This window comes from Xiphophorus hellerii, chromosome 15 (genome assembly GCF_003331165.1).
Source record: "Xiphophorus hellerii strain 12219 chromosome 15, Xiphophorus_hellerii-4.1, whole genome shotgun sequence".
Classification (NCBI taxonomy): Eukaryota; Metazoa; Chordata; class Actinopteri; order Cyprinodontiformes; family Poeciliidae; genus Xiphophorus; species Xiphophorus hellerii.
Window position 1 is genome coordinate 14,925,269 of NC_045686.1, and position 15,503 is coordinate 14,940,771.

Here is a 15,503-nt window from a genome sequence, read left to right on the forward strand (position 1 = left end):
TGATGGGAGAAAACTGAAATGAAAACAAATAAAAATTTTTTGCTTTTGCTATATAGTGTTTGTTGCAGGTTCATGCCTGAAATCGGAGTTTTGACGCTCTTGACAGCTTCATGATGGTGAGGTGGGGCTCAAAGTCACGGCAGTCTCCCTGTAGGAGACCTTGCTCCTCGAAACGTCTGCGCACCAACTCTGCAACACACGTGAAAGATATGCGTTTTATTTTCCCCTAATTCAAACTTTGCTGCAAAATTATAATAATAATAATAATAACAACTGGAAAGTAAAGTAAAAACAATTAAGACAATAGCTTTACTGCCAATATCAAAAGGGAACAATGCTAGTTCACAGGTAATGGAAAACACTATACTGTAGGCAAATCACACAAAAGATAAGACAAAAAAACTAGTAAACAAATAGGCTGCAAAGACAGATAAACACATGCAGAAAACAAACACCCACCAACTGATGAGGTTTAGTGGAAAGCTAGAGAGGTATTTTTAGAAGAGAAACTCTGCAGGGAGAGAAAGGTTAGTATATAATCAATAACAGCAGTGGAGAGAGCAGACAGGATGACAAGAGGCCCTAACTTGCTGTCTTATCCTTCATTTGTTCCAGCTGCTACATGGAAATTCAGTTTAAGATTAAAAACAAAAATACCAGCCTCTCTTCTTCTACCAACCATGTTTACCCTTGTATGCACAATGCTAAGATCTAACTTGTTTGAAATGCTCCTGCATGCAGAACCTCACAAGGATACAAATACTTCAAAACCTCAACTTTTGGTGGTAGTTAGCATAATGAATTGTATCGCACAAGGAATGTTTATGCTGCACTCAAAACATTTGACAAGTCATTTTAGTGAAATTATTTCTTTGCAAAATTTTCAAAAAATGCAGGAAGAAGTTACGTTTTATAATTAACCAAATGGATTTGGTCAGATAGTCTAAAATAATTAGTACCTGATTTTGAAAGGTAACACGCCAGAGAGGAAAATGCAGAAAGTGCTGATGTAGAGTAGATATATATGGAAGGCAGGCAGACTCTCATTACTGCTATCAAGCTATAATAATTTTTTTTTAATTATGGTTTCAAAACCACAACAATTTGACATCTCCTACTGTTTAACACATTTTTTCATTAAAAGGGCAGACAAAAGAGTGAGTAATTTTCTCTGACTGTATCGAGGATAAAGAAACACAGCACCACCTTAACAAACCTGTTGCTGCTCACCAGGATAAAAAAAAAAAAAAAAGCTACAAATTTTCAGTTGCTCCCAACAAAAGACAAATCCGACGATTCGGAACCCTTTCTGCTTGTCAAAAACACAGATGTGCATAGAGTTGGAAGTAAAGAAACATCCATTATTGCTGTGAATAAACCAGGTTTTAAAACTACAGCAGGGAAGCTCAACACAGCATTTCTGTTAAGTAGCAGAGTGCCGGCTAGCTAATAATAGCTTATTATACTCATCTTTATCTATAATGAGGATGGAAAAAAGGGGAAAATATTCTGCACACTTAAAAGCTAGAATATTAGTAGCATTTGCCCAAATATGGAGCAATGCATATTGCTTCCAGGAGAAGTAAATATCCTGGATGTGAAGCTGAGAAGTCTTACACAAGATATAAAAAATACCTGAACCACTCCAAATAAGACCTTTAAAATTAAACAAAAAAGAAAAAGGTATAATAATAATAATAATCTAACATCTCAAGGATGGGAAGCTTGTAAAGCTTCCTTATTGTGTGTCATACATGTCCAAGTTTCTACTTCATGAAAACAATCCATATTTCTAAATAAACTGAAGAGTGCAGTTTTGAATTTAGAGATTATTCCTGTTTTAGCTTGTGAGCATGTCAGCCTTACAGTCGGAATTCTCTTAGAAATGTTGGCTTAGCATTTCAACTACAGCCACATATCCAAATCATACATTCAAACAAATTTTTGACATATATATATATATATATATATATATATATATATATATGCAAAGATCGAAAACCAAAGCTTTAAACACACTGAGAAACACATGAATTACTCATTCTATGATTAGATGTAATTAGTGAGGTGTGTTAAAGCTCTGACTTTGTTCCCAAGTGATCAAGTTCAGATTTTACCCTTTAAGTCCCAAAATGCTAAATTTACCTCAAGCCACCTAAATTTGTCTAAATATGTCTGTCACACAGTTAACTTATTAGACTTAACTTATCATCCACCTGCAATAAAGTTAAAATTATTAACAAAAACAACAAACAACTGCAGAAGCAAGCCTGACTTCAAGCATCCCTCCAGAGAGTACAACAAACAAAACCTATCACATTAAGGCTTAATGAAGCACATTCAATAATAATAGAGACATAATTCCTAATTAGCAACCTTCACACTTCTGTGACTGCTATGCAGAAGTGTTGATAACAGACTCTGACCTGCAAGGCTGTCCAGTGTGTGTCTGTGTTCTCCGCCGTCCAGCCCAACAAACACCACCTCCTTCCTGAAATGACGGATTCCCGAGAAGGGCAGCACCAGGTCCCGCCCCCCCAGCAGCTCAGCCACTGACGGCTCGGCCTGAGCCAGCACGGCAGCCGCACTGAGAAATAAGTAATAATAATAATACCCACGTCAGTACACACAGAGCAGGTCGCCACCTAATCCTCCCCCTCTCTCCCTGCCAGGTTACGTAATAACATAAGTTATTAAAGACAAAGTCTTCCTCATGCAGATTTTGAATATGTATCTCTGCATGACATGCTGTGGAAACATACTGAGATGGATCAGCTTCAATCTGAGCTGCTCATTTTTATAATAACACTCACACAGGGCAGCTTTTACTCCCCACATCAGTACAAAACTGGTAGCATTTTAGCTGCATTTAGTTTATCCAGTTTATTGAATATTTCTAATTAAAATATTTTGATAATAAATATGCCAAAAAATGTGCATAGAAAGTAAATACTTTTGTATGTTATTGTGTAACATTAACATGGCTATTATTAATATGATTATGCTTCATTTGCTTAATTGGGTTGTGAAAAGTTCAAAGGTATCACGTAGAGTTCTATTCAATAAATTGGAATATGTTTCAATAATGCTTGTTTGACAGATTAAAAATAGCTACCTTTGCCTAGGTATTAAACGTAATTTTCATTAAACCCAAATTTTCGTAAATATGAACTTAGCTGTCTTTATATTGTCTCCAAACGTTCCTAAAACTAAAGGTTTGGGGGTTTTACTGGTAGTTTACACTTTGTTTAAGAACCACTTGATCCAGCTGAACCTGAATTTAAAGTAATGACCCAATTTTAATTATGTGAGTATTCAATCAGTTAGTGCAAAATCAAAATACTGAAGGACAAAATGTCAAAATCAAGGTGTGATTTGGCAAATCAAAGACAAAATGAGTCCGATTACCATAAATCAATGTCAAAACCCATTTTTTAAACCTATTTTAGAAATGATGATGAAAAATGTAAGAAAGTCAAATATTTATCCATCCTCTATTCTCTTCTCTTTTTTTAACTTATCTATACCTAGATAATCATAAAAGAAAATTCCATACTTTTTCTGATATCACAACATTTTGCCAATAATTACTGGAATGCTTAAACGGCCGACTTGCATTCAGAATGGAAAAAGTGCAAAACCACTCAGTTAAATAGAACCTCAGCACAATACTGCACGTATTACACAGATATACATGTTGGCTTAAATTCATCTGATGGGTCTCTGTTTGATTAAATTTCAGGGTAGAATATGTTATTAGACATGCGTGTGCGCTTTTAGATAAAAAAGAACAGTTGAAGTCACAATCCCTGCATTTGGTTAATATTTCCCCTGGTCTTTGCCATTGCTTCACATAATCCCTGGGTATTAAATCCTCTCTAAACATCATCTGAATTTCTCTTTTAATTAGGTAAGCAGCCCTGCTGCACTGGAGGAAACTGAGACAGAAAAATCAACAGAGTGATGTCACAAAAACTTGTTTTCTTCATCAACGTTATCAATTAATTCACTCCAGTATGGTAAAAATTACAATTTCCTCAATGTTTTGCATTCAGATTTCTAATAATTTCTTATTTTTACTGTAAATTGCTTTAGATTTTTTACTTTATTTTCCTGGAAAGCATTTAGACTTACATAGTGTATGATGAAACATAAACCTTGGCGTGTCTTCAAATCCCTAATGTTGGGACTAATAGTTGTGTTTTTCTGGAAAGTTTTTATCCTCAATTTTTAAATGTTGATGCTCATTAATGAGATATAACTCACAGCTCTACTTGCTCCTCACTGGCCAGATGAGAGACCAGTAGTGTGATGTGAAGGGTCGGGACTGGGATCATGGCTTTGGCGAGTCGGGGCTCCTGCTGAAGTATGGCCTCTTGCACCTCTTTCACAAGTGACTTTATCTGCCGTTGGGAACATTTGCTTTCAGTTACTGGCAACAGAAAGACATTTATTTACTCTGACAAACACAAAATTTACTCCTGGAAATTAAATATCTACTTTACTAAGTACAATATGAGAGAGGATGCTGTAGAAAGCAAATGAGAGAGCTATGAAATTTAACATTTTAATTCAAACAAAATACACAATTATTTAAATTGAGCTCTAATTTGTGGTCACAATATAGGTATGTTTCAGTTCAAATACTAGATACAAACTAGTCAGAAAATGAGAATAATCTTTATAGGCATAAAAAGACAGTATTTATTTTTCTACTTAAGCAGGGTGTTTTAAGTGTACACCTAAGCATTATAGACAAACACAAAAAATATATGGAGATTAGCGCCAATGTCAGGTTTTCCTACCTGACTGTTGGTAATGGGAATGGAGACAAAGTAGTTTGGTCTTTGGCTCTCTTTCTTTTTTTTCTTCTGGTCACCATCCTCCTCGCTGTCCATTCTGCCCCCTATGTCTCCTCTTTTTCTCTTCCTCTTTTGCTCAGATGTCTCTGGTGTGGGAACTTATGTGGGGACACATGTGAGGAGATTACATTAAACTGAAAGCAGTCTGCAGTCCAGCAGGTTTTAATTCAGCCAGGTAAACATTAGTGTAGTCAAACTGACATAGCTGAAGAAAAGCTAAGGTATACATACAGCCAAGCTCTTTCCATGTGGTGGGACTGGTCAGAGCAAACGGAAGCTCTGACATTAAGTTGGCAGACGCTTCAGCTGATTTTAGCTTCCTCCTCATCAGCTTTAGCCTCTCTCTCCTCATCTTCCTCTTTGATTTTATTTCACTTGACACTGCCGGAGCTGCAGATAATAAACATATAAAATGCATTATAAAAACACGTAGCCTTTAAAAAGTATTGTTGCATTTTGCTTGACCACACAGAGGAAGTACAAAAAAGAACACTGGTTCTAATTTGAAAATAAAATAGAAAAATACATAGTTTCATACAATGATCCTATATCATCCGCAAATTTGAATGAGTTAAACCATCCAACCAGAGAGCTCAGCCACAACACGATAACAAACCACATTATTATTATTTGAATCTGTACGCTTTCACTTACTTAACCCTGTAGAGGTTTCTGCGCCTGCGGTGCTTCCATGGACCTCCAAGCTGATCGCATCAACCTGACTGGTTAAACTAATTTTATCTTGTTGCATTCTGCTCTCCTCTTCAACCAAGGTTTCAGCCCCACCTGTACAACCCTCCTCCTCGTCATCTTCACCCGCAGGGGCCACAGCATTGCCCTGACCTTCATAGGATATGCTGGCTGGCTGCATAACACTCACTGCTGGTAAACAGACACAGGACTGGACTGTTATCTGAAACAGAGACAAATGGTATAATTATTCGTACATTCATTTTTATTTACGCATCTGATGGCAGATGAAGCTTGTTTTCTTACCTGAGGTCTGAATCCGTCTACCGGTGGTTTAAGAGCTTCTAATTTGCTGCAGCTGTTGGTAAACGTTGAATGCAGCTTCCAAACTCGGAGATCCTTTACAATATTCAGTCTTTGTGAGCAAACACTTTTCGACCTGTGCAAACTGAGGCTCAACAGCACACGGCCGAATATCATGACAGGCTAGCAATTTTTAATTTTTTCTTTTTCCAACAAGTAAGAGAGTAGCATTTAACTCTTGCTAAGTTTACAGATCGTAACCAGATACGTAAAACCAATGATATTTAGACTAACATAAACGTTTCTAGGCGGAAAATATTCAGGATACATAAAAAAAGAAAATTCACCCCACTAATGTTGCTTTCTTAAAGCTAACACCTGTTGAAATAAATCAATGCTGCAGAACATCTGTTGTTACCACACAGCTACGAGCTAACAATGTAAAGAGCTCTGCTTCTAACTACTGCACATAAAGTCACATTTTAATTAACTCAACATCATGCTGGTGTCACAGAAGCCATGTTGATGTTGCGCCTCGGTAGAAAATGGTCCGGACTAGTGAGAAAATAACAGAACTTTAGCAGGTGTGCTAGCTGATAGCACAAACCGGATGAAACATTTTGTAAACACAGGCAACTTCCGATTGATTTCTTCAAAGTAAGAGTATGTTCCTTCGAAATAAGATCCATTTTGACTAATTTCAACCGAACGCTGTCAGGTGCAGTATAAGCTCTTGGACTTTTTATTGGGTAATTAATCACTAAATCAAGGTTAGTGTGTGAAACTCTAGCATAAACAAAACCATTGGAAAAAGCTTATACACTTTCCATGTAAACTAAAAAACAAAGAGTAACCAATAGCATATTTTAATTAAGTGTGCTGTTTTGGCTGCACTTCTTTATATTCATTCAGTTTTAAAAAGCACATAACATTATACTAACATTCAGACTGTTACTTTCCCTAGGCATTTATCTTTATGTTTGCTTGACTACATTGTTGGTCAAATGTTTTTGAACTTGTTATATAACACCAACATACATTTGCAATAATTGTGTCTACACAATGGTCCAGATTGTTCAACACAAAACTCACAACAACATATAAAAGTACTTTAATATCAAATGATAAGTCCTGATTATGATTATAGAAAAAATAATCATGAAACAACCATTTTGAAACATGTGGTTTATTTGTTGAATTACAATCACCGTTTAAAGCCACAACTATGTCAGAAAGCATTTGGGCAAAACAGTAAAGACAAACATTAGGTTTTCTTACCTCTCACCAATGCAGTCTAACAATTTCTTCTATTGTTTTAGACAAAAAGTATGTAAGAATTAACTATAAATGTTAACAATGATTTGACTTTAAACTGATTAACCACATATAAATGTATACGGAAGTTAACATGGGATAGGCAGATATGAATCATTTCACTTTTTCTTGATAACTATTTTACACTGTTAGTTGTTATAATTGTCACAATCAGCACAGCCGTTGCAAGCTATGAATTGTTATCTTGGATAAAAATAGCCAAGCAAACCAGAGCCTTTTTTCTCACTAGCTGGATATTCCCTTGTCTCTGTATGTACTCCGTGTTTTAATAATTCCTGCTGTATTCCAGAGATGGCATCATTATTTTCTTTGCAGCGTATTAATCCATTTACTCTCTCATGATAGAAAACACTGAAATGCTGCACAATCTTAGGGTGGTAGTCCCAGGTTCCCATTGTGGCAACATGTTTTGGTTCATGAGCATGATGCATCAAGACCAGAATGGCAGGTTTGGCACCTGAGAAGAGCAAAAGAGAAAACAAACAAAAGAACAAAAAACATAATAAGTGGAAAATGAAGTACTTCTCCTTGGGACACAAAAAGATGCCAATTTTTATCTCACCGTGAAGGGCAGAAGGTTATTAGGAAAAATGCAAAATTGTAGGGTTTGAAAAACCGTTGCAAGGTCACCTTAACGTGATAATTTGTTCATTTATACTGATAAATTAAAAACCCAAAAATGTCTCATTTCAAAATAAGAAATGTCTGATTGGAAACAAATGGATGGAAGTTTATCGTCAATACAGAAGTCTGGAAAAACTCATTGTCTCACCTGTAACCATTTTCATGGCTGCTTCCACATCTGTTCCTGTACGTGAAACAATTGGACAGAAGACCAACACGATCTGGCAATCCTCACTGCTGTGGCTCTCCACCAAGTTCAGCTGCTGTGCTGAGCTCTTAACTTGGCTCAGAATCTGATGATGGGCATCAAATGTTTGACCACTAATCACCATGTTGTAGTTCACAGTCACTAAGGAGGAAGTTACAGCCACAGAGTTAAACTACTTGTGGATAACTTCACCGTTATATAAAAACATTTCTCAAGAGATATTAAATAAAAATGAGAATTGTTACCTTGTGCAACCTGGGAACGACCGTAAGAGTGAAAGCTTGTTGACCTGGAAACCCCAACACTTTGGTTTACTTGCACTGAGAAAAGAATATTGAATGGATTAGCATAAATAGTTACCTAAGGGTTCCAAAGATATTGCTTAATTTCATTTTAAGAGAGCATTCAAAATTACTTCAAAGTGAGCTCAGCTTTTCAAAATTATTAATACAACTAATATATTACAAAAGAGGCTAAATGTCAGTAATGCAAAAATCAGAGAGAAAGTGAAACTTGCCTTGAGATTTTTGTGAAGTGGTATCATTTGGTACAAAACATGAACTTGTTGGACCAGCCAGCGCCTTAGCAGCAGAACCTATGAAACAGTGTCATTGTAAACCTCAGTTCATATGCTGTATTTTATTTATTGCTCAACATTAAAAAGTATTCACTATCAAAGAATAAAGTGTAACTTAAACATAACTATGACTCAGTAGCTAAAAAAAAAACAATCAATCATTAGGGAATTTATTAAAATGAAACATCAGCTTTTGTCTTCCAGTTTTCAGTCCTGTGTGCAAAACCAAGCATCTGACTACTTTTGTCTATACAAAGTATAAGGCAATAGATTAAAGTTGATACATGAAGATAAAGCACTAAATATTTTGAGCTTTTTATGAACCAGAAACCAGCATTAGCTGTGAATAATATGTGGGAAAATGTGTTATGATAAAGGTACTAATTTTGGTATTTACCAAAAAGAAATCTAAACGGAATAAAATAGATGCATTTTTCTCTCTTAACCATGTGTTTAAAAACCCTTCTAGTAAAAATAAGTCAAGCTATTAGAAATAACATAAACATCTGAGACAAAAACAAACTGTGATAAATGAAATTACAATACAATGAAGCATGCTTATAAGATTTACTAAGATGATGTGAAAACTCAACCTGTATCATGTTTCTGCTCTGGCTGAGCTTTGATGTCCTCCAATAAATGAATGTGTGCTTCAAGGAAACTCTGCACGTTGTTCAGTTGAGCTTTCATGTCCTTCATGAGGTGGAGGTAGTCAACCAACACCCCATTGTTGGTTAGAGCATCTGAACAGAGTACAAGGTTGACACAATCATATTTTTCTGAAGATATCCCCATTTTAAAATAAATTTTCAAAAATAAATTAAAGAGAAACATACCCTTTATAGAATCATCTGGGAGGAAACCTCTAAGCTCTTTCAGGATCTTCTCAATTGGTTTCTGATTAAAATACAACAAAAAGCAAATTTATCTAAAGGTAAGTATGCACTGCATCAGTCTAGGCTTGTGTGAATGCATAGGGAGCATATACCAGTTTGTTTATTATTTCAAAAATCTTCCTCCTCAACTTTAGCTTGTCAGATCCGGGAAAAAGCTCATGCAGGTCTTCCCTTGTTAGAGACTGGATCTCCGAGTCTGTGCGGAAGTCTGCTCCTGAAAAATGGTTTTAAGGGTTATTAGTTTAAACGTAGCACAATAGTGATAATACAGCAACTGAACAACTGAGCCTGTAGAAACGAAGTGCAAAGGCCTGTCTAGTTGTAGATCCGATAAATTAATTACTTACTTTCAAGTGTCTTCGCTGCGTTTGCATTGTAGGTTTGAATTTCCTTTAGCAAACCGCTCATTTTATCGGAGGGGAATGAAAACAGAGGACAGCTTAGTCATTTATTTTTGTTCCGTGCGTCTTCTCGGTTATCCTTTAGCACGATAATATGAACCTGTGAAAACGAAAGTGGCCAGGAGAAACAAATAGACGTCAGAAATCACTGAATCACACCTAAATATCCTGAGTAGTATGGCGTCTATTTGTAAAGCTTAGATCATGTCTACAACGGGTTAAGGCGTCAATTATTTAACCACAAATCACATAATGTTGCTACGTCTACGCTCATTTTAGTGTCTCCTGATACTCACCCTTTTCCAGTCAATAGAAAGTGAAACGGAAGTTGACCAGAGCCTTTTTTTCTCACGTCAGAGCATAGAGGGCGCTCTAAACTCCCTGGAGCCTCTTTCAAGTAAATACTTTTCTTTCCCTGTGCAGGTGAGGAACTATGGAAGCCTGTTTGCGCCAGTATAGCCCACTAATTACCTCAGCATCTCTATAAAGATTTTCAACAGAGAGAAGCATGAAGTGTTACTGCACTTATTTCACCACATAAATGTGCTTGGAAAAAATAAATTTCATAGACATTCTGTTTTTTTTGTTGTTTTGTTTTTTTTACCAATGACTGTGGTTTCTTCCACTTGGGTGTTGATGACTACTGGGCAACTATCAAGTCAAAAACTGTTCCTATAATTGTGTAGGCCATAACACATCTGCATTAAAACCCCTTTACATTTGTTCTCATGTCTAATTTTTAAATAAACGTGCATGAAATTAATTTTAAAAAAGAGACTGGATAATTTCATTTATTCAATATTTAGATTACATTTGCAAGTGGTAAAACTAAATTTTAGTATTTATTTGATCAACATCACTATTGCTTCCAGGAAACCTATAAAAGGACAGATATATGCTATATACTATAGCACAACATTCCAAGACAATTATAGTATATATTGAAATTTACAATGAATACGTTTATAACTTCACATCACTGTAAACTGAAAAAAGAGAAAAATAAATAAACCTCTATTCTACAGGCCCCCAAATACTTTTAGTATCACTGTTGCTGCTGCTGGTGCTGCTGCTGCTACTGTCACTGTCGAACAACCTAAAGCCAAACTCACTGCCCTCACCGTCCAAATGGGAGCAGCTGTCAATGTCAGGGCTATTATATCCACCAGTCACAGCCCATTTACTTCTTGGAGTACAGTATTCAAGTAATTTGTTCTGTATCTGGATCACAGCAGCATCATTTTCTTGACACTTCAGCAATCCATGCGCTTTCTTGTGGTAGAAAATATTGACATGCAGCACAATATTTGAGTAATCCGACCACATCCTCCTTGTTGCTGTATGCCTGATGTTAAGTGTGTGGTGCATCAACGCCAGGATAACAGGCCCCTCTCCTGTGAAAACAAGAATTTAGTTTGAGGTAGAATAGAATAGAAAAGAAATATCCTTTATTGTCGCTGTTGGGAAAACTTAAACCCACCAAGGTTGGTGGGGGTGATACTTAAAGGTCAAGTGGGGGAGAAAAAAGTTACAACATCTTACAGCCATGTTCATTACATTACCATATGTGTTCCAGTATAGCTTGTTTATCAGATTAAGAATACCTTTAGAAAATAACAAATATAATCAGGTATAAAACATACTTTTCATTAAGCCAACATTTCTGTATTTTTTTTTATTGGTCTTATATAATATTCTAATCACAAATGTCATGTTTTCATTAATTGTAAGCGGAAATCATAAAAAATAATAACAATAAAGGTCACTGGGTATGGTACAACACATAAAATGATTAAAATCTATAGAGATATACAGTATATTATATAGATTTTCTTCCAGTAGAATGTGCTCATTGTTAAACCTCAAGGTTAGCTTTAAGTCAAATACATATCTAAATAAATGATTACTAACATAATTTCTGCTAAACAATTACTGAATCTTCAGCTCGCAGAAAGATAACTATAAATTGAAACAAAATTATAAATGAATCTTATTTTAAATAGTCCGATCTGATATTTTGTTTACCTGTTACATTACGCATGGCCCCATCAACATCTGCCCCGGTTCGGGAAGTGATTGGGCAGAAGACTATGAGGACTTGGCCGTCCTGACTGCATGAAATGAGCTGAACCTGGCACTGCACTTGGGCCTGGACCTCGGCCATCAGCTGAAGATGGGCATCAAAGGTTTTACCACCAACAACCATCTGGTACATCACTGTGGGAAATAAATGAACATTTGTGAACTGATTGACTAGATAAAGTTTTATATGGAAATTACTTTAGAAATAAAAATGAAAATTATAATATTGGTGACAGATTAAATCCATTAGATCTAATTTTTCTTGAGAGAAGTTGTAAAAATGGTCAGAGACATTTTGCATTCAAATCTAACTTTGAATCTTTTTTAGATATATTATTGAAAAAGCCAATCCAAATAATTCTATTTCATAAAGCAAATGTCATACTATGTAAGGCTCCGACTGAATGGCAGACTACAATGTAGCTTACCACCATCACCATGAGATTATTGAACATTATTAGAAGGTAATTGTTACAATATTTATGTGCCACTTTTGCAAATTGTGTACCCAGTGTTGCTAAGTAGCAACAACCATAACAAAGAATTTTCTTTGCCATGTCCAACAAATCTGTGGCATCATGGCTTATCAGAATAATAAAATGTCTACGCTACGGTGTTGGATGAATAGGAAGGCAATGCTGGATCATTATTGGATTAAAACATTATTCTATCCCATAGAAATACATGGCAGACAAACAAAAATATGACAGGCGTAAGTCATCAGAAAATGTATATACTATATATATATATATATATGGGAAAAGAAAGTAAAAATAAAAGGGGGCAGGTCAAACCTGAGATTTACCTTGAGCTGCATATGAATGTCCGTTCTCTGGTGTAATGTAAGGCTCTGGTGAAAGACTGGGAGCCTTTGTGCCAGGACTGGATAAAACATCTGTCAGGTATAAAAAAATTAAATAAAAAAAAAATCTGATTATGGTTTTAAACTATTTTATTTATTTATTTTCTACATTCCCATGTTATGTAAAAGTAATCACTTAACCATAGCTTTTTATTGGTTTAATTAAATTATTACTTTAATTATAGAACTTAATCTATTTTAACATAAAAGTGAGTGAGCTATTAGATACAAAACATCAAGTCTTCTTGTATTATGTTAGCTGTATTTACAGGGCTTTGTGGTTTGTCAGAGCGCTGCTTTTGTATGGACAGACAACATAATGAAAAGCAGCGTGAGGGAATCCTGTTGCAGCGTCTTTTAGAGGATCTTTGAATTTTAACAAGAAAATAACTTGAACAAGAGGACTTCAGATTTGAAGGAAATGTAAATATAATTCAAAGACCGTATTCCGATTTGAGTCGGAGCTCTTTGTAAGATTTCACACGGCTGTGAAATGACAATTTCCAACTAAGTTCAATGGTTTGACCACCAGAAGCAGAGGCTGAAAATATTAAGGCTCTAAAAGCTTTTTCTATCCAAACACAGGTTAGATGAAAACCACTGAATCACAACCGGTGTTAAAGTTAAAGTTAATAAATTACTATAATAGAAAAGAAACACTGATTAAAATGTGAGCCTGTCATGTTACAGACTTTTAAAAAAACCATCGGAAACATTTACCAAAATCATACATAACAATAACGATTGATAACAACCTGAGTCTTGTTTCTGGTGTGGCTGAGCTTTACTGATGTCCTCCAGTAAATTAATGTGCGCTTCAATGACACTCTGCACATTGTTCAGCTGATCTTTCATGTCCTTCAGGGTATGAAGGTAGTCAACCAAGACCCCACTGCAAGATAGAGAATCTGAAAAAGAAAGTGTAATGTGTGTTAGAAGGAAAAATACTATAGTGGGATTTTAGTAGTGTTACTGGAAAACTATCTTACCCCTGAGGGAATACGGTAGGATGAAACCTTCGAGTTCTTTCAGGAGTACATTTATTGGTTTCTGCATGAATAAAACAAACCAACTGGTAAGAATTTATGCACACTGTGCAGTTCTATGAGCAGCAAAGAGGCAGAACACAAAGTGCAGAAAAAAACTCACGTGCTTCTTTATGATTCTGAAGATGATCCGTCTTAGCTTCAGCTTCTCCGGTCCGGGAAACAGCTCGTGTAGGTCTGCTCGTGTCAGAGACCGGATCTCTGAATCTGTGCGGAAATCTGCTTCTGAAAATGAATATTGAAATTTTATTGGGAGTTTATGTGATTTTATGCGACACAGTGGTACAAATCATTCAAAAAAAAAAAAAAATTAAAATACGGTGGCTTGATTTGTTTTCATCCTGCTTTCCCTTAAAGAAAATTCTAGTGCTACTATTTGACTGAGTCGCCTCATATGTAAACAACTCAAACACAATGGAACACTAGATGAAAGTAGATGCATGTTTTAGAAGGGTCTAGTCAAAATCCTGACCTACATCAATTTGAGGATCTTTGGCAAAAGAGGTTCTCCATCCAGTAATACTAAGCTTGTGCAATCTTGTAAAGAAATAAGAGCAAACGTTTAGAAACTTACATTAAACAACTTGTTGTAATTGCATCAACAGTTGCTTGCATAAAGTATTAATTCAGCAGAATTGAACATAAATGCACGCCACTGAAAGTAGAGTTTGCAAAGTGAAAAAATTGCAAAAATAATAGTTTAGCAATGCACTGTAGCTACCAGAGAGAGAGAATAGCACACCAATCACTCTGCTGGTTGGCTATACTCATTTATTTATTTTTACTTCATAAGGAAGAAGTGTTTGAGATCGAGGACAGATTTGTCCATGCTTGCGAATGTGGGACCAAGTGTGTGTAACTGGATCTGCAGTTTGTCCAGTCTGGTCTCATGGGTCACCCCAGCCGCCTCCTAGCTGAAGACAGTCACTTACGTTCCAGTACAGAGGCAGCTGCTGCGTTGGTGCGCCTCACCTTCCTCAGCAAAACAGCCATAACTTATTCTGAAGAGCAAACAGACTTTTGTTCATATTAGTATGGCAAGGCATGCGTCTTGTCTTTAATTTACTACAAACTTTGAATGCAGAACGACTGTGAAAAACACGAGTTTGGTATAAAAATAGGGCATGTAGTACAATAAATAAACGTCAAGTGTTGCGTTTTTTAAACAATTAAATCACCTGTAAGTATTTTATTGAGTAAAAATTGGATTAGATCTTGTTTTATTACTTACCGTTTACTGTTATAAACTAGTCAAAGTGACTTCACCGCTGCTATTTCTACTCACGTCATTACGTAAAGGCTTCAAACGGAACGGCTGCCGTCAGAGGTGATGACGCTGCTGTAAATCCGCCCATCAGTACAAGCTAGAAAAAAGAATAGACCTTACCAAGCTCCGCCCACAACCGACCCATGTGACTTCAAGTCTCACAAACAAAGTCTCGCGGCGCGTTGTTTCTATGTAAACATGACTCGATTAGTGCATCATTTCTACCGGATTTTCACAATATATCAGCTACTACAATGGACAGAGGAACTAACAAGTTCATGTCATCATCTGGGAGGAAGTTACTGGTTTCTCAGTCACAAGCTGGTTGCAAACCTGAGGCCAGCAGGTTT

At 36.1% G+C, this 15,503-nt stretch overlaps 3 protein-coding genes across 4 annotated transcripts in view; all 3 read right to left on the bottom strand.

The window, feature by feature from the left end:
• The window catches only part of akap7 (A-kinase anchoring protein 7), a 48,130-nt gene extending 41,632 nt beyond the window's left edge, over positions 1-6,498 (bottom strand). Inside the window, exons 1-7 of one of the 2 annotated variants that reach the window (XM_032585202.1) lie at positions 5,859-6,498; positions 5,517-5,775; positions 5,094-5,252; positions 4,806-4,960; positions 4,267-4,403; positions 2,427-2,587; positions 77-189 (exon numbers count right to left, since the gene is read on the bottom strand). In XM_032585202.1, the coding sequence (XP_032441093.1) occupies positions 77-189; positions 2,427-2,587; positions 4,267-4,403; positions 4,806-4,960; positions 5,094-5,252; positions 5,517-5,775; positions 5,859-6,032 (1,158 nt within the window). In that variant the 5' untranslated portion in view covers positions 6,033-6,498. The remainder of the gene's footprint in view (positions 1-76; positions 190-2,426; positions 2,588-4,266; positions 4,404-4,805; positions 4,961-5,093; positions 5,253-5,516; positions 5,776-5,858) is intronic. The other variant, XM_032585203.1, reaches the window with a different exon arrangement.
• A 525-nt stretch (positions 6,499-7,023) lies between these two features.
• On the bottom strand, positions 7,024-10,346 carry LOC116734071 (uncharacterized). Its single transcript, XM_032585205.1, has 9 exons — positions 10,193-10,346; positions 9,843-9,996; positions 9,588-9,709; positions 9,436-9,496; positions 9,193-9,342; positions 8,540-8,617; positions 8,268-8,342; positions 7,963-8,163; positions 7,024-7,647 (listed from the first exon to the last, which is right to left on the bottom strand). Exons 2-9 carry the CDS (start codon positions 9,901-9,903, stop codon positions 7,370-7,372), a joined length of 1,026 nt encoding a protein of 341 aa, XP_032441096.1. The 5' UTR covers positions 9,904-9,996; positions 10,193-10,346; the 3' UTR covers positions 7,024-7,369.
• A 325-nt stretch (positions 10,347-10,671) lies between these two features.
• LOC116734069 (uncharacterized) lies at positions 10,672-15,213 on the bottom strand. The gene is made up of 8 exons (XM_032585204.1): positions 15,118-15,213; positions 14,819-14,887; positions 13,990-14,111; positions 13,830-13,890; positions 13,596-13,748; positions 12,784-12,873; positions 11,922-12,113; positions 10,672-11,290 (listed from the first exon to the last, which is right to left on the bottom strand). The coding sequence occupies exons 2-8, from the start codon at positions 14,877-14,879 to the stop codon at positions 10,911-10,913; spliced, it is 1,059 nt and encodes a 352-aa protein (XP_032441095.1). The 5' UTR covers positions 14,880-14,887; positions 15,118-15,213; the 3' UTR covers positions 10,672-10,910.
• Positions 15,214-15,503: the final 290 nt, after the last annotated feature.